Source organism: Pleurodeles waltl, chromosome 3_1, assembly GCF_031143425.1.
Source record: "Pleurodeles waltl isolate 20211129_DDA chromosome 3_1, aPleWal1.hap1.20221129, whole genome shotgun sequence".
Classification (NCBI taxonomy): Eukaryota; Metazoa; Chordata; class Amphibia; order Caudata; family Salamandridae; genus Pleurodeles; species Pleurodeles waltl.
In genome coordinates, this window is record NC_090440.1 from 321480771 (window position 1) to 321499216 (window position 18446).

Genomic DNA, 18446 nt, shown 5'->3' on the forward strand with positions numbered 1-18446 from the left:
CTTCAAAGCATACATTCACATCGGCTTATGAGAGGAGAATTGTTCTCTCTGCTTTGTTATCACGGACAATTGGTTGCAGATTCAGTGATTAGTGAGTTGGTTGAATGTTCAGATTTGCATACAAATATATTGGGGGTCATGACTGTTTGCTTAGCTTTCCTCTTCTTCCATCAAACTAGTAGGGAGGAAGTACTACAGAAATATGTCCCTAACGATTGATTTATTTTTAATGTAGGATTAGTGAATGTAGTCCAGAATGGGCTGTTGTCCATTTCATATTGAGGATTATTCAATGCACTGGTGGTGTTTCAGTAGGCACTAAGATGATGAATAGTAGCATTAAAGTAGCAAACAGTGTTCCCCTAAGTGATTATTGCTCATTCCAAAAAAGTAAGTTTCACTTTGATTGCATTCTAATTCTAGACCTCTTCAGGTGTGGCCTCTTGATCTTCTCTACATACTTCCTCAAACATATTGCTTTACCATGATTCTTGAGTGGAGGTAATGTTTGATATTTAAGTGTAGTGCCTTCTTTTTCTATATATTATCCGAGTTGTGCCTTCTAAAAGTATTTTTATTGCAAATGTATATAGTATTGCTTTTGATATCTTTCATAAGTTAAGAATTTGCAGAGTGTAGGAAGCTGCCTCTGTGTATACTATATCAAAGTGAGATATAGTGTGCACAGAATCCAGGGGTTCCCCAGAGGCTTAACAGAGGCTAAAGTAGATAATACGAATGCTCTCTTTTGTGGTAGTGTGGTCGAGCAGATAGGCTTATCAGAGGGTAGTGCAAAGCATTTGTTGCACACACACAATAGAAGCAGCACATACCCAATGGCTTAACTCCAGACCAATGGTTTTCATATAGCAAAAATATATTTCCTTAATTTATTTTTAGAACCTAGAACCACATTCAGCACTGGCATCAGTGTGAGTTTATTGTGCTGGGAAGTTTGGTACCAAACTTCCCAGTATTCAGTGAAGCCATTATGGAGCTGTGGAGTTGGAAATGTGAAACTCCAAGACCATATACTTAATATGGCCACACTACACTTACTAATGGACTTAGACACTGTAGGGGCATATGACGCATGGAGCTATGCCCTCACCTGTGGTATAGTGCATCTTGCCTTAGGGCTGTAAGGCCTGCTAGAGGGGTGACTTACCTATGCCACAGGCAGTGTTGTGTGGGCATAGCACTCTGGGGGGGGATGCAATGTCGATTTTGCCTTTTTCTCCCCACCAACACACACAGTCTGCAATAGCATTGTGCATGTGTTTGGTGAGGGGTCCCTTAGGGTGGCACAACACATGCTTAAGCCCTTAGGGACCGTCCCTGGCTACAGGGCCCTTGGTACCACTGGTACCTTTTACAAGGGACTTTTCTATGTGCCAGAGGTGTGCAAATTGTGGAAACAACGGTACATTTTAACCCTGTTGCTGGGGGACTGGTTAGCAGGATCCCAGCACACTCTCATTCAAGTCAGCATCAATATCCAGCAAAAAGTGGTGGGCTAACTGCAACAAGGTCCATTTTCCTACGCAGAGGAACTAATTTCTGCTGAAAGAAATCAGTTATTGGTAATTTGGTTTTATCTACAGATTCTGTTTGTCCATACATCTTACCTCAGAATGTTTGTGTCACCTCGGTGATAGGAAGAATTTAGTGAACTGAGTAAAAGATGCAGCAGTGCTGTGTATAATCCAGGGGATCGTTTCCTTCTAGCTTAAGCTATGAGATATCTGTCTGACAACATAGACTCACCATAGCATTACAACTGCATGAGAACATATTCTCTCTCAGCATTGCACTTGAACCTGTTTGAAAAGCAATGAATATGCAACTAAATGCATCCGAATATTAATTAGTACAGTTAAGTAATCTTGTTTTTCTGAATGATATGTATGGACATGTAGTAAACAATATTTTAATCTGTTTTTCAATTTAATTTCTAGGTTGTGGACAATCTCAGCTGTCATTTCTCACAGATCAAATCACAAACTTTTGATGTGTACCAAGTTTGCATTGAGATGAAACAGCCTTGTACCCAGGCAGCTATCCTTGGTCACATTCAATACCAAATGGAACCAGAGATCCACACTCAGCTCGAGTTTTCCTTGACTTTGCTTCTCTTGGATCTTATGAGGTACTTTATTGCAATATTTTCAATTACAGTTTCTTTTGAAATGCCTTCTGAGAATTACATTTTGATATTTTTTAGAAACTGGAGGATCTAAACATTGTTGTGTTTTTTTGGGACAGTTCTTGTGCAGAGCAAACCATTGGCAAGACTGGTAATTATTCCAATGGTGGGGTGAACATGGTCAACAGTGATGGGGATTTAGTGGTTGGAGAGTGAGAGTTGTGAGGAGGTGGAGGAAGAGTGTTTATTGTAATGAGGATTTAGTTTGTGAAAATATCCTGAAATAAAAGCAGAGCTCTTTGGTGGGCAAGGCGTCTGCAAAACTGCGCTCAGGTGTTGCCAGTTTTTTGTTGGCTCAGAACTGTTTATATGATAGGGACTTCTAGTTGAAGATTCTTTACCTTTGAATTCTCTGCAGTACCTGTACGTCAGTTCTTTTCTTTCTGTGCCAGCCAGCGCTGAACCGAGAGAGTAACTACCCTTCAGTTGTTTTTTACTGAACTTTTTCAACTTTTTGTCAAACATTTTTTAGGTTTACCTCCTGGTGTGCATATGATGTCATCATTCACTATGGGTTTTATGCCCTATGTTGCTTATCACCAGCCGATGTCTGTGACGGATCGGCACCTCGTCTATTTGTGGTGCTTGGAGCGTCGTCACTCCTGGTGCAACAAGGATGTCTTCGCACAAGACTGGATTCAATCCCTGTGGATCCTGCCATTGAGCAATGTCGATAACGGATCCACAAATTGTGTGCCTGTGGTGTCTAGAGCACTACCACGACCCGAAGTTGTGCTCAGAGTGCCGGGCCCTGCATTCAAAGGTCTTTGAGGGAGCAGTCCCTAAAGTTGGCTCTGTACATACAATTTCAAAGTAAGAAATAGTATGCACAGAGTCAAAGGGTTCCCCTTAGAGGTAAGATAGTGGCAAAAAGAGATAATTCTAATGCTCTATTTTGTGGTAGTGTGGTCGAGCAGTAGGCTTATCAGAGGGTAGTGTTAAGCATTTGTTGTACACACACAGGGAATAAATGAGGAAAACACACTCAACTACAAATTCCAGGCCAATAGGTTTTTATATAGAAAAATATATTTTCTTAGTTTATTTTAAGAAGGTTCAAGATTTACAAACAATACTTTAAATGAAAGGTATTTCACTCAGATATCTTAGGAACTTTGAATTATCACAATAGCATATACAGTTTTTATAAAAATGGCAATAAGCTATTTTAAAAGTGGACACAGTGCAAAAATCAGCAGTTCCCTGGGGGAGGTAAGTAATTAAGTTCACAGGTAAGTAAAATACTTACAGGGTTCCAAGTTGGGTTCAAAGCAACCCCACAATTACACCCCAGCAGCTCAGGGCCGGTCAGGTGCAGAGGTCAAAGTGGTGCCCAAAACACATAGGCTTCAATGGAAATAGGAGTGCCCCGGTTCTAGTCTGCCAGCAGGTAAGTACCCGCGACTTCGGAGGGCAGACCAGGGGGGTTTTGTAGGGCACCAGGGGGGACACAAGCAGGCACGGAAAGTACACCCTCAGCGGCACAGGGGCGGCCGGGTGCAGAGTGCAAACAGGCATCGGGTTTTCAATAGGAATCAATGGGGAGACCTGGAGGTCTCTTCAACGATGCAGGCAGGCACAGGGTGGGCTCCTCGGGGTAGCCACCACCTGGGCGAGGCAGAGGGTCGCCTGGGGGTCGCTCCTGCACTGGAGTTCGGTTCCTTCAGGTCCTGGAGGCTGTGGGTGCAGTGTGTTTTCCAGGCGTCGGGTTCCTTGAAGCAGGCAGTCGCGGTCAGGTGGTGAGCCACTGGATTTCCTCAGCAGGCCTTGCTGTGGGGGCTCAGGGGGGTCAACTCTGGCTACTCACGGGCTCGCAGTCGCCGGGGAGTCCTCCCTGTAGTGTTAGTTTTACGCAGGTCGAGCCAGGTGCAGAGTGAAAAGTCTCACGCTTCCGGCGGGAAATGTGTGCTCTTTAAAAGTTGCTTCTTTGTTGCAAAGAGTTGCAGTTTCTTGAACAAGGCCACTGTTCACGGGAGCTTCTTGGTCCTTTAGATGCAGGGCAGTCCTCTGAGGCTTCAGAGGTCGCTGGACCCTGTTGGATGCATCGCTGTTGCAGTTTTTTATGAAGTAGGGAGACAGGCCGGTGGGGCTGGGGCCAAATCAGTTGTCGTCTCCGTCTTCACTGCAGGGCTTCAGGTCAGCAGTCCTTCTTCTTCTTCTTCTTTAGGTTGCAGGAATCTCTCTTCCTCGGTTCTGGGAGCCCCTAAATACTTTGTGTGTGTGTTTACATCTGGGAGGGCAGTAGCCAATGGCTACTGGCCCTGAGGGTGGCTAAACCCTCTTTGTGCCCCCTCCCTGTGGGGAGGGGGGCACATCCCTAATCCTATTGGGGGAATCCTCCATCTGCAAGATGGAGGATTTCTAAAAGTTAGAATCACCTCAGCTCAGGACACCTTAGGGGCTGTCCTGAATGGGGAGTGACTCCTCCTTGTTTTTCTCATTATCTCCTCCAGCCATGCCGCCGAAAGTGGGGGCAGTGGCCGGAGGGGCGGTCATCTCCACTAGCTGGGATGCCCTGTGGCGCTGTAACAAAGGGGGTGAGCCTTTGAGGCTCACCGCCAGGTGTTACAGTTCCTGCAGGGGAAGGTGAGAAGCACCTCCACCCAGTACAGGCTTTGTTCCTGGCCATAGAGTGGCAAAGGCACTCTCCCCATGTGGCCAGCAACATGTCCGGTGTGTGGCAGGCTGGCAAAAACTAGTCAGCCTACACTGGAAGTCGGGTATGTTTTACAATAAAGTGCATTTATTGTGCTGAGAAGTTAGATACCAAACTTCCCAGTTTTCAGTGTAGCCATTATGGTGCTGTGGAGTTCGTGTTTGACAGACTCCCAGACCATATACTCTTATGGCTACCCTGCACTTACAATATCTAAGGTTTTACTTAGACACTGTAGGGGCATAGTGCTCATGCACCTATGCCCTCACCTGTGGTATAGTGCACCCTGCCTTAGGGCTGTAAGGCCTGCTAGAGGGGTGACTTACCTATGCCACAGGCAGTGGGAGGTTGGCATGGCACCCTGAGGGGAGTGCCATGTCGACTTAGTTATTTTCTCCCCACCAGCACACATAAGCTGGCAAGCAGTGTGTATGTGCTGAGTGAGGGGTCCCTAGGGTGGCATAAGTCATGCTGCAGCCCTTAGAGACCTTCCCTGGCATCAGGGCCCTTGGTACCAGGGGTACCAGTTACAAGGGACTTACCTGGGTGCCAGGGTTGTGCCAATTGTGGAGACAAAAGTACAGTTTAGGGAAAGAACACTGGTGCTGGGGCCTGGTTAGCAGGGTCCCAGCACACTTTCAAATCATAACTTGGCATCAGCAAAGGCAGAAAGTCAGGGGGTAACCATGCCAAGGAGGCATTTCCTTACACAACCCCCCCCCCCCCCAAAAAAAAGAGGATGAGACTAACCTTTCCCAAGAGAGTCTTAATTTTCTTAGTGGAAGAACCTGGAAAGGCCATCAGCATTGGCATGGGCAGTCCCAGGTCTGTGTTCCACTATAAAGTCCATTCCCTGTAGGGAGATGGACCACCTCAACAGTTTTGGATTTTCACCTTTGATTTGCATTAGCCATCTGAGAGGTCTGTGGTCAGTTTGAACTATAAAGTGAGTACCAAAGAGGTATGGTCTCAGCTTCTTCAAGGACCAAACCACAGCAAAGGCCTCCCTCTCAATGGCACTCCAATGCTGCTCCCTGGGGAGTAACCTCCTGCTAATGAAAGCAACAGGCTGGTCAAGGCCATCATCATTTGTCTGGGACAGTACTGCCCCTATCCCATGTTCAGAGGCATCAGTCTGCATAATGAACTTCTTGGAGTAATCTGGAGCTTTGAGAACTGGTGCTGTGCACATAGCTTGTTTCAGGGTGTCAAAGGCCTGTTGGCATTCTATAGTCCAGTTTACCTTCTTGGGCATTTTCTTAGAGGTAAGTTCTGTGAGGGGTGTCACTATGGATCCATATCCCTTCACAAACCTCCTATAGTAACCAGTCATGGCAAGGAATGCCCTGACTTGAGTTTGGGTTTTTGGAGCTACCCAGTCCAGAATAGTCTGGGTCTTGGGTTGGAGTGGCTGAACTTGGCCCCCACCTACAAGGTGTCCCAAGTAAACCACAGTACCCTGCCCTACCTGAAATTTTGATAGAGAGGCCTGCTGCTTGCAGGGCCTGCAAAACCTTCTTCAGGTGGACCAGGTGATCCTGCCAGCTGGAGCTAAAGACAGCAATATCATCAAGATAAGCTGCACTAAAGGACTCCAAGCCAGCAAGGACTTGATTCACCAACATTTGGAGGGTGGCAGGGGCATTCTTTAAGTCAAAGGGCATCACTGTAAAGTGATAGTGCCCATCAGGGGTGGAGAATGCTGTCTTTTCTTTTGCTCCTGGTGCCATTTTGATTTGCCAGTACCCTGCTGTCAAGTCAAAGGTACTCAAGTATTTGGCAGCACCTAGTTTGTCAATTAACTCATCTGCCCTTGGAATGGGATGGGCATCTGTCTTAGTGACAGAATTAAGTCCACTGTAGTCCACACAAAACCTCATCTCTCTCTTATCATCTTTTGTGTGAGGTTTGGGGACTAGGACCACTGGGCTAGCCCAGGGGCTGTCAGAGTGCTCAATGACTCCCAATTCCAGCATCTTGTGGACTTCCACTTTGATGCTTTCCTTAACTTGGTCAGACCGTCTAAAATGTTTGTTTTTGACAGGCATGCTGTCTCCTGTGTCCACATCATGGGTATACAGGTGTGTCTGACCAGGGGTTAGGGAAAAGAGCTCAGCAAACTGTTGCATGACTTTCCTACAGTCATCTTGCTGTTGGCCAGAGAGGGTGTCTGAATAGATCACTCCATCTACTGAGCCATCTTTAGGGTCAGTGGAGAGGAGATCAGGGAGAGGTTCACTCTCAGCTTCGTGGTCCTCATCTGTAACTATTAACATGTTTACATCTGCCCTGCCATGAAAGAGTTTGAGGCGGTTCACATGGATCACCCTTTTGGGGGTCCTGCTAGTGCCTCAGTCTACCAGGTAGGTGACCTGACTCTTTCTCTCTAGCACTGGGTAAGGGCCACTCCATCTGTCCTGAAGTGCCCTGGGAGCCACAGGCCCCAGAACCCAGACTTTCTGCCCTGGCTGAAACTCAACCATAGCAGCCTTTTGGTCATACCACATCTTCTGGAGTTGTTGGCTGGCCTCAAGGTTTTTACTTGCCTTTTCCATGTACTCTGCCATCCTGGAAAGTAGCCCTAGTAATAATCCACTATATCTTGCTTAGGCTCATGAAGAGGTCTCTCCCAGCCTTCTTTAACAAGAGCTAGTGGTCCCCTTACAGGATGGCCAAACAGAAGTTCAAAGGGGGAAACCCCTACTCCCTTCTGAGGCACCTCTCTGTAGGCGAAAAGCAGGCATGGCAAGAGGACATCCCATCTCCTTTTGAGCTTTTCAGGAAGCCCCATGATCATGCCCTTCAATGTCTTGTTGAATCTTTCCACAAGACCATTGGTTTGTGGATGGTATGGTGTGGTGAATTTGTAAGTCACCCCACACTCATTCCACATGTGTTTCAAGTATGCTGACATGAAGTTGGTACCTCTGTCAGACACCACCTCCTTAGGAAATCCCACTCTGGTAAAGATACCAATGAGTGCTTTGGCTACTGCAGGGTCAGTAGTGGACCTCAGGGGAATTGCTTCAGGGTACCTAGTAGCATGATCCACTAATACTAGGATATACTGGTTCCCTGAGGCTGTGGGAGGTTCAAGTGGACCCACTATGTCCTCTCCCACTCTCTCAAAGGGGACCCCCACCACTGGAAGTGGAATGAGGGGGGCCTTTGGGTGGCCACCTGTCTTACCACTGGCTTGACATGTGGCACAGGAGGCACAAAACTCCTTTACTTTCTGGGACATGTTGGGCCAATAGAAATGGTTGACTAACCTCTCCCAAGTCTTGGTTTGTCCCAAATGCCCAGCAAGTGGAATATCATGGGCTAAGGTCAGGATGAACTCTGTAAACTCCTGAGGCACTACCACTCTCCTAGTGGCACCAGGTTTGGGATCTCTTGCCTCAGTGTAAAGGAGTCCATCTTCCCAATAGACCCTATGTGTTCCACTGATTTTTCCTTTGGTCTCTTCAGCAGCTTGCTGCCTAAGGCCTTCAAGAGAGGGACAGGGTCCTTGCCCCTTACACAGCTGTTCCCTTGTGGGTCCCCTTGGGCCTAAGAGTTCAACCTAATAAGGTTCCAACTCCATGGGCTCAGTTCCCTCAGAGGGCAGAACTTCTTCCTGGCAAGATAGGTTCTTTTTCTTTTGCTGTGTTGAAGCTGGTTCCCCAGTCTTCTTTCCTTTTCTCTTGGAGGGTTGGGCCATTATTCCAGGCTCCAACACCTCTTTTTCACCCTTAGCCTTGCACTGTGCACTTGTCTTGACACACACCAGTTCAGGGATACCCAGCATGGCTGCATGGGTTTTTAATTCTATCTCTGCCCATGCTGAGGACTCCAGGTCATTTCCAAGCAAACAGTCTACTGGGATAGCAGAGGAGACTACCACCTGTTTCAGGCCAGTGACCCCTCCCCATTCTAAAGTTACCATAGCCATGGGATGTACATTAGTCTAATTGTCAACATTGGTGACTCGATAAGTTTGTCCAGTCAGGTATTGTCCTGGGGAAACTAGTTTGTCTGTCACCATGGTGACACTGGCACCCGTATCCCTCAGGGCTTCTACACTAGCCCCATTAATCAAGAGTTGTTGCCTGTATTTTTGCATATTAGGGGGCCAAGCAGACAGTGTGGCTAAGTCCAACCCACCCTCAGAAACTAATGTAGCTTCAGTGTGAACCCTGATTTGCTCTGGGCACACTGTTGATCCCACCTGGAGGCTGGCTATTCCAGTGCTAACTGGATAGTAGTGGAAGTGGAACCTTTCTTGGGACAGGCCTTGTCTCCAGTTTGGTGTCCCTGCTGATTACAGCTACGACACCAGGCCTTTTTGGGATCAAAGTTTTTACCCTTGCACCCAAAATTGGATTGTGAAGAGGCTTTGGACCCTCCCTCCTAAGCAGGTTTTTGGGGCCCTGTAGAAGACTCTTTACTTTTACCCTTGGATGTCTCAACACTCTTCCCCTGGGGAGTCTTTGTGACCCCTTTCTTTTGGTCACCCCCGTGGAAGTCTTGGTCACCCTAGTCTTGACCCAATGGTCTGCCTTCTTTCCCAATTCTTGGGGAGAAATTGGACCTAGGTCTACCAGATGCTGATGCAGTTTATCATTGAAACAATTACTTAAAAGGTGTTCTTTCATAAACAGATTGTACAGCCTATCATAATCATTTACACAACTGCCATTAATCCAACCATCCAGTGTTTTGACTGAGAAATCAACAAAATCAACCCAGGTCTGGCTCGAGGATCTTTGAGCCCCCCTGACCCTAATCCTGTAGTCAGTTGAGAATCCAAAGCCCTCAACCAGGGTAGCCTTCATGAGGTCATAGGATTCTGCATCTTTTCCAGAGAGTGTGAGGAGTCTATCCCTACACTTTCCAGTGAACATTTCCCAAAGGAGAGCACCCCAGTGAGATTTGTTTACCTCTCTGGTTGCACAAGCCATCTCAAAAGCTGTGACCCATGTGGTGATATCATCACCATCTTCATATTTTGTTACAATCCCTTTGGGGATTTATAGCATGTCAGGAGTATCTCTGACCCTATTTAAGTTGCTGCCACCATTGATGGGAGCTAAGCCCATCTCTAGTCTTTCCCTTTCTATGGCTAGGAGCTGTCTCTCCAAAGCCAATCTTTTGGCCATCCTGGCTAGCAGGAGGTCATCTTCATTGAGGCTGCCCTCAATGCTTCCAGAGCTGTTGGACTCTCCTGTGAGAGAAGCAACATCTCTGACTATCACTTGTGGAGTCAGTTTTGGATGAACCCTGTTCTCCCTAACTAGGAGTGGAGGGGGGAGATTGTCCTCCACTTCACTAGCATCATCCTCTGTAAGGATATCTTCAGAGGGGTTGTCTCTAGCAAATTCTGCCAAGAGCTCCTGGAGCTGTACTTTGGTAGGGTTTGATCCAGTTTTTAGTTTCTTGATTCTGCAGACAGTCCTTAGCTCGGACATCCTAGGATGCAGGTAAGGTGTGAGGTTGAGCTCCACCACTGTCTCTTCTGCAGCAGACATTATTTCTCTAAAAGTTGGGATACTTTTTAAGAATCTAAAACTCTCTCTAGAACTTAATCCAGAATTTAACAAAAACTTTTAAACTCTAAAAGAAATGCTAACAGGGACTAACCCAAGGCCCTAGCAGGATTTTAAAAAATTTTAGAAAAATAGCTAAAATTTCAAAAATCTGTTTCTAATGACAATTTTTGGAATTTTAGTTGTGTGATCAGGTATTGTCTGAGTAGTCAAGCAAATGCTAAGTCTTGTACCCCACTGCTGATCCACCAATGTAGGAAGTTGGCTCTGTATATACTATTTCAAAGTAAGAAATAGTGTGCACAAAGCAAAGTCCAAGGGTTCCCCTTAGAGGTAAGATAGTGGCAAAAAGAGATAATTCTAATGCTCTATTTTGTGGTAGTGTGGTCGAGCAGTAGGCTTATCAGAGGGTAGTGTTAAGCATTTGTTGTACACACACAGGCAATAAATGAGGAACACACACTCAACTACAAATTCCAGGCCAATAGGTTTTTGTATAGAAAAATATATTTCCTTAGTTTATTTTAAGAACCACAGGTTCAAGATTTACAAACAATACTTTCAATGAAAGGTATTTCACTCAGGTATCTTAGGAACGTTGAATTATCACAAAAACATGTACAGTTTTGATAAAAATGGCAATAAGCTATTTTAAAAGTGGACACCTAGTGCAAAAATCAACAGTTCCTGGGAGAGGTAAGTAATTGTTAAGTTCACAGGTAAGTAAAACACTTACAGGGTTTAAAGTTGGGTCCAAGGTAGCCCACCGTTGGGGGTTCAAGGCAACCCCAAAGTTACCACACCAGCAGCTCAGGGCCGGTCAGGTGCAGAGGTCAAAGTGGTGCCCAAAACACATAGACTTCAACGGAAATAGGGGTGCCCCGGTTCCAGTCTGCCAGCAGGTAAGTACCCGCGACTTCGGGGGGCAGACCAGGGGGGTTTTGTAGGGCACCGGGGGGGACACAAGCAGGCACAGAAAGTACACCCTCAGCGGCACAGGGGCGGCCGGGTGCAGAGTGCAAACAGGCGTTGGGTTTTCAATAGGAATCAATGGGGAGACCCAGGGGTCTCTTCAACGATGCAGGCAGGCACAGGGGGGGGGCTCCTCGGGGTAGCCACCACCTGGGCTAGGCAGAGGGTCGCCTGGGGGTCGCTCCTGCACTGGAGTTCGGTTCCTTCAGTTCCTGGGGGCTGTGGGTGCAGTGTGTTTTCCAGGCGTCGGGTTCCTTGAAGTAGGCAGTCGCGGTCAGGGGGAGCCTCTGGATTTCCTCTGCAGGCGTCGCTGTGGGGACTCAGGGGGGTCAACTCTGGCTACTCTAGGGCTCGCAGTCGCCGGGGAGTCCTCCCTGTAGTGTTAGTTTTCGCGCAGGTCGAGCCGGGGGCGTCGGGTGCAGAGTGGAAAGTCTCACGCTTCCAGCGGGAAACGTGTGGTCTTTAAAAGTTGCTTCTTTGTTGCAAAGAGTTGCAGTTTCTTGAACAGGGCTTCTGTTCTCGGGAGCTTCTTGGTCCTTTACATGCAGGGTAGTCCTCTGAGGCTTCCGAGGTCACTGGACCCTGTTGGATGCGTCGCTGTTGCAGTTTTCTTCAAAGTAGGGAGACAAGCTGGTGGGGCTAGGGCCAAATCAATTGTCGTCTCCTTCTTCACTGCAGGGCTTCAGGTCAGCAGTCCTTCTTCTTTAGGTTGCAGGAATCTCTCTTCCTCGTTTCGGGGAGTCCCTAAATACTCAATTTAGGGGTGTGTTTAGGTCTGGGAGGACAATAGCCAATGGCTAATGGCCGTGAGGGTGGCTACACCCTCTTTGTGCCTCCTTCTAGTGGGGAGGGGGGCACATCCCTAATCCTATTGGGGGAGTCCTCCACTCACAAGATGGAGGATTTCTAAAAGCAGGGGTCACCTCAGCTCAGGACACCTTAGGGGCTGTCCTAACTGGGGAGTGACTCCTCCTTGTTTTTCTCATTATCTCCTCCAGCCTTACCGCCAAAAGTGGGGGCAGTGGCCGGAGGGGCGGGCATCTCCACTAGCTGGGATGCCCTGTGGCGCTGTAACAAAGGGGGTGAGCCTTTGAGGCTCACCGCCAGGTGTTACAGTTCCTGCAGGGGGAGGTGAGAAGCACCTCCACCCAGTACAGGCTTCGTTCCTGGCCATAGAGTGACAAAGGCACTCTCCCCATGTGGCCAGCAACATGTCCGGTGTGTGGCAGGCTGGCAAAAACTAGTCAGCCCACACTGGAAGTCAGGTATGTTTTCAGGGGGCATCTCTAAGATGCCCTCTGGGTGTATTTTTACAATAAAGTGCACACTGGCATCAGTGTGCATTTATTGTGCTGTGAAGTTTGATACCAAACTTCCCAGTTTTCAGTGTAGCCATTATGGTGCTGTGGAGTTCGTGTTTGACAGACTCCCAGACCATATACTCTTATGGCTACCATGCACTTACAATGTCTAAGGTTTTGCTTAGACACTGTAGGGGCATAGTGCTCATGCAGCTATGCCCTCACCTGTGGTATAGTGCACCCAGCCTTAGGGCTGTAAGGCCTGCTAGAGGGATGACTTACCTATGCCCCAGGCAGTGGGAGGTTGGCATGGAACCCTGAGGGGAGTGCCATGTCGACTTAGTCATTTTCTCCCCACCAGCACACACAAGCTGGCAAGCAGTGTGTATGTGCTGAGTGAGGGGTCCCTATAGTGGCATAAGACATGCTGCAGCCCTTAGAGACCTTCCCTGGCATCAGGGCCCTTGGTACCAGGGGTACCAGTTACAAGGGACTTACCTGGGTGCCAAGGTTGTGCCAATTCTGGAGACAAAAGTACAGTTTAGGGAAAGAACACTGGAGCTGGGGCCTGGTTAGCAGGGTCCCAGCACACTTTCAAATCATAACTTGGCATCAGCAAAGGCAAAAAGTCAGGGGGTAACCATGCCAAGGAGGCATTTCCTTACACTCTTCAACGTGGAAGTAAAAAATCCTGGCTAAGCATTTGGCCTCCCGTTTGCTCAGGGTGATTCCTCTCCCTGATCCACCCAGATCAGTCTGGCTTTATGCCGGGACGAAACATAACTCTTAACTTGAGACATCTTTACAGCATCCTGGGCCCAGTGCCTCGATTCCATGAAGGCGCCTTGGTCTTCTCCCTTGATGCAAGGATGGCCTTCGATACGCTGAATGGCCATATTTATTTGAGGTTCTTAAGCTATTCGGTTTTGGGACCCGTTTTATGGAATGGGTTCAGCTCCTTTACATGGAGCCCTTGGCTCAAGTAACCGTGAATAAAAATACATCGACACCTTTCTGACTGCTGCAGGGCACGAGACAGGGTTGTCCACTGCCCTCCCCCTAGTCTTCGCCCTAGCTCTTGAGCCGCTGGTGGCTTGGATACATGGCTACCCCCAAATCAGAGGACTGAAATGGACAAGACTGGGAGGACAGGGTATCTATACACAAACTAAATCTCACTATATATAACGGACCCCACACATACACTTGACAGAATACTTCATGTCCTAATTCACAATTCAGCGATTACTCAGGCTACCTTATTAACTGGGATAATTCTCTGATATACCTACTCTGCGGCGTGGCTCTGGGCCTACCAGCCGGATGCTCCACCGAATAGTCGCAGAGGGCTTCCGATACGTAGGAATATACGTCACTATGGACCAGAGTGAATTTAGAGCCCGCAATTTGATACCCCAACTGATGCTCCTACAGAAAGACGTAGAACGCTGGCGATCCCTTCCACTGTCCTTGCTAGGCAGGGCAGCCTTATTTAAAATGATGGCCTTGTCTCGCTTTTTATTCATTCTCCAGAACACACCCCACCCTTGTAGTGAATCCTAGTTCGTTTTAATGGGATAACAGGAGTTAGCTTAGCCTCTGGCTTGTAGACTCGTGCCCCCGTCACCTAGTGACTTTTAACCTACTTAGCTTGCTCTGTCTTAGCCCATTTAATTATTTATCTCTTCTAAGATGGCTGCCTTGTTTATAGATAGGCCACTTGTTATGGGTAACATTATCAGTGCCACCGTGCCAAGGTGTCAAGATCAAAACAAACAGTAGGTGTTCACACTTAGGGATTTTCCCTCTCCATACTTTCGAGGGATTGTTGATATTAATTGCCGTCCCAAGCATGTCTGTTATCTATTGTTTAGGAACACACCTACGTCAGGGGACCTTGTAGATCTGTATAAATACATCTCACTTTAGACAGATAATCAGAGGGATTCCGACCAGAGGGCATCGCCACCATCGCTGATAACGATGCTGCAGTCGTATTGACGCTGACCCAGTCTTCGTGTCCCTGCGGAGTCTGAGATAGAGACCTCATTCCAAGGTAACGAGGGTTGGGGGCTCCTCTCATGGACATGGCATTGGTGGATTAGGTTTAACAAACCCAGCTCTCCTTTAGGTAGGAGGTTAGGCCTTTTCACATTAGGGTATTAGGGCATATTACATCTCATATATCTTTTCTATGTATTGCAAGATGGTGGGGGTCTTTGTAATAATGACTCTCGTATTCACAATACTGTTTCTTGCTTTATTCATTATCCTAATCATTGCTGCCCATGCAACTTATCGCAAATTGCAGTTATGTTAAATAAAAACTATTGTAACTTTCCTGCATCTGTGTCATTGCCTGTGTTTGTATGAGACATAATATATCTGTGAGAAAAGGGTAATCTCCGTTTAACCACGACAGTCCCTGAGATATCTTATTTTCGAGTCCATGCGTAAACGGCTGCCATAAATCACCTTTTACTATTGTGTTTCTGGTGAGGTGCTGCTTGTGAGCCGGTAAGGTTGGGACAACAGTTGTGACTTGTTGTAGGAAAGACGCAGTTGCCTACAAACAAAAGTACTGTCATCCTTAAACCAGTAGTCTTTCTCAGAGCAAGAGTCCAAACTACGACACCCTGTCCCCGTCCCCTACTTTCGAAACATCAGAGGTGCGCTTCGCTCCCTGCTCTGGGACACAGGCCCTGCGCGTATAGCCACCAAAAAACTCTCTAGGAGTTGGTATGATGGAGGCATTGGGCTGCATGACATGCCGGCCTATTACCGAGCAACACAACTGATACCTATTAATCATTGGGTCCATCTCCCGGAAACTGAGTTGCCTTATCGAATAGACCACAAGACCATGCAACCTGAGGATTTCCAGCGAGCACTATATAGAGGAGTCAAGTCCCGGACCTTTCCCGTTCCCACAGGGGCAACTCTTACCATTTGGTGCGAAACCGTTCATTCTCTGGGTTGGAAAAACATGATCACACAAGCCACCCCAGTGAGGGATAATGCACGATAGGGCACACTGGGCGCACACAGAGGCTTTCACAACTGGGATACTATCGGAATAGCAAAGGTGGGGGATCTGTGGAGGAACAGCACAGTCCTTTCCTTCTCGGATCTCCTGGCAGAATACCTGCTGGCACCCACAGAAGTGTTCCGATACTTACAAATCAGGCGCTCACTGTGCACAGCACTGCCAAAAGGGATGGACCCCCCCAGAGTCCTCCACACTCGAAGAGCACCTACTAACAGAATATATGCCCAGGAAGGCCATCTCTCTCACATACCGAAAACTCATTAACAACTCCCCTAATGTTTTTGGTAATGTGAAGTGCCAATGGGTGCGAGATCTGGGCGACTTAGACGATGGGGAGTCGCGGGAGGCTCTCACTTCACCGAGGGAAGTGGCTGTGTGCTCTAGATTCCGTTTAGTTCAGCTGAACATTTTACACAGAAGCCACTATGCCTGCACGACCCTGGCAAAGAGGGGTAAATTTGGGATGCCCCTCTGCTCCTGAAACTGTGGACCGGAACGGACCTTTTATCATGTGTTGTGGAGCTGCCCAGCCATACAGAGCTGTTGGGAATCAGTGATGATATTCCTAAATACTGTGTGCGGGAAGGACATTGTGCTTTCTCCAAAGTGTTGCCTGTTGAACATTTGGTGTGATACGGATCTCACCCGTCTGGACCGGGTGTGGATGACCCTGGGACTGACAATAGCAAAACGTAATATTGCCTGCGTATGGAAAGTGAGTCGCCCGCCGACACTAGCGGACTGGAAAATGGACTTGGACTGGTGTATGCTGGCTGAAAGAGTGGTTTACACGAGCAGAGGATACCCAAGGAAATGGACTGGAATTTGGGGGAAGTGGAACGTTTATAGAGGGGGATTGTGCTCTCCATCCAGGCCTGTAAGAGCCGGGAGCTGTAGCCAGATATGACCATATGTTCAAGATATGCTTTGACTTTGCAGGGGTGGGGAGGGAAGGAGTGAGCCCTGGGGTGAACCCAGAGGGAAGAAACGTGGTTAAATTACATCCTACTGTTGTCCAATATACTGCTGTAAGACTTTTGGTTGCTGGTTAAATGCAATAAAAAGAATTGTTAAAAAAAAAAAAAACACATGGCGGGCTTTCTGAACGCCAGAGCAAATGGCATCTTGAACCTGGAGGTGACGCAAGGTCTATTTCAGCAGTGGGAAGAGCTTTGGTTAGATCTGTTTGCCTCTGCCATGGGCCTATTTTCTGCCAGAACCGGTCACGCCTTTTCATTTAGGCCAACCAATCACCCTGTATACGTTTTACACACCCCACATCCTTTTAAGAAATAGGAGAGACTCCACCACCTGGACCCAGAATGAGCGTTTGCATTCTATTGTGATCATAATCGTGAGGTTCGATGGCATGTGTAGCTGCAGATACACATGTTGTGCATAGCCCGCCATCTGGTGTTGGGTCGGAGTGTTACAAGTTGTTTTTCTTCGAAGAAGTCTTTCGAGTCACGAGACCGAGGGACTCCTCCTCCTTTGCTTCCATTGCGCATGGGCGTCGACTCCATCTTCGATTGTTTTCTTTCCGCCATCGGGTTCGGACGTGTTCCTTTTCGGTCCGGGTTCGGAACGGAAAGATAGTTAGAAATTCGGAAAATTACGTCGGTATTGTTGCGTTCGGGATCGGATTAGATAGAATCAATACCGAATCGAATCGTGAAGAGCTCCGGTAGCCCTTCGGGGTAATTTCGATCCCCCATCGGGGCCTGGTCGGCCCGACCGCGTGTAACATCGAGGCTCATGGAACGGACCCCGTTCCGATTCTGCCCTAAATGCCACAACAAATACCCATATACAGACCAACATTTGGTCTGTAACCTGTGCCTGTCGCCCGAGTACAAGGAAGAAACTTGTGAGGCCTGTCGCGCATTTCGATTCCGAAAAACACTCCGTGACCGGCGAGCCAGAAGATTACAGATGGCGTCCACGCCGACAGGACACCGAGAGTTCGAGGAACAAGGAGAAGAAGAGGAAGCCTTCTCTATCCATGAATCGGACTCGGAGGAATTCGACGTCCACGAAACAGTGAGTAAGACGTCGAAGCCAGTACACAAGAAAACAGACAAGGCCCAGGGGACGCCACTGCCAACAGGCCATGGCTCAACCCATAAAGTCGGTGACCGCCCATCGGCACCGAAAAAGGCCGAACTAGTGCCGAGATCGTCCGACTCGGGTCGAGACACAGGCACGCAGCAATCTCGGGACCGAGAAAGTGCTGCCGACAAAGATCGACGCCGAGACATCGGAGCCGAAGCTGCTCGACGCAGAGACAGCGGCACCGAGGAGGATCGACGCCGAGAAGTTTCGACTCCAAAAAAGAGAAAAGTCGCCTCGGAGCCGAAAACGAGTAAGGACATAGTTTCGGTGCCGAAACGACCGGCAACCGAGCCAACAACCAGCTCATATTCAGAGGAGCAATCACTGTCCTCTCAATTACGCAAACATAGATTCGAGGAAGAGTTACAGTCCACTGAAGTAGACCACACTCAAAAGCGGATCTTTATACAGAGTGGAACAGGGAAGATCAGCACCCTTCCCCCTATTAGGAGAAAAAGGAGACTTGAGTTCCAAATACAGGAACAAGCACCACAAACAAAAGTGGTGAAGAAGGTAACTCCGCCACCCTCTCCTCCACCTGTAACTTACATATCACCGGCACAGACTCCGTCACACTCACCGGCTCACACCACCATGAGCCAAGATGACCAGGACGCTTGGG

The 18446-nt window shown here is 48.0% G+C and overlaps 1 protein-coding gene across 1 annotated transcript in view; it reads left to right on the forward strand.

Annotated features, from left to right (window-relative positions):
• AP4E1 (adaptor related protein complex 4 subunit epsilon 1) overlaps positions 1-18446 on the forward strand; it is a 246052-nt gene that overhangs the window by 219623 nt on the left and 7983 nt on the right. The window contains exon 19 of the mRNA XM_069222475.1: positions 1959-2149. Within this exon, the coding sequence (XP_069078576.1) occupies positions 1959-2149 (191 nt within the window). The remainder of the gene's footprint in view (positions 1-1958; positions 2150-18446) is intronic.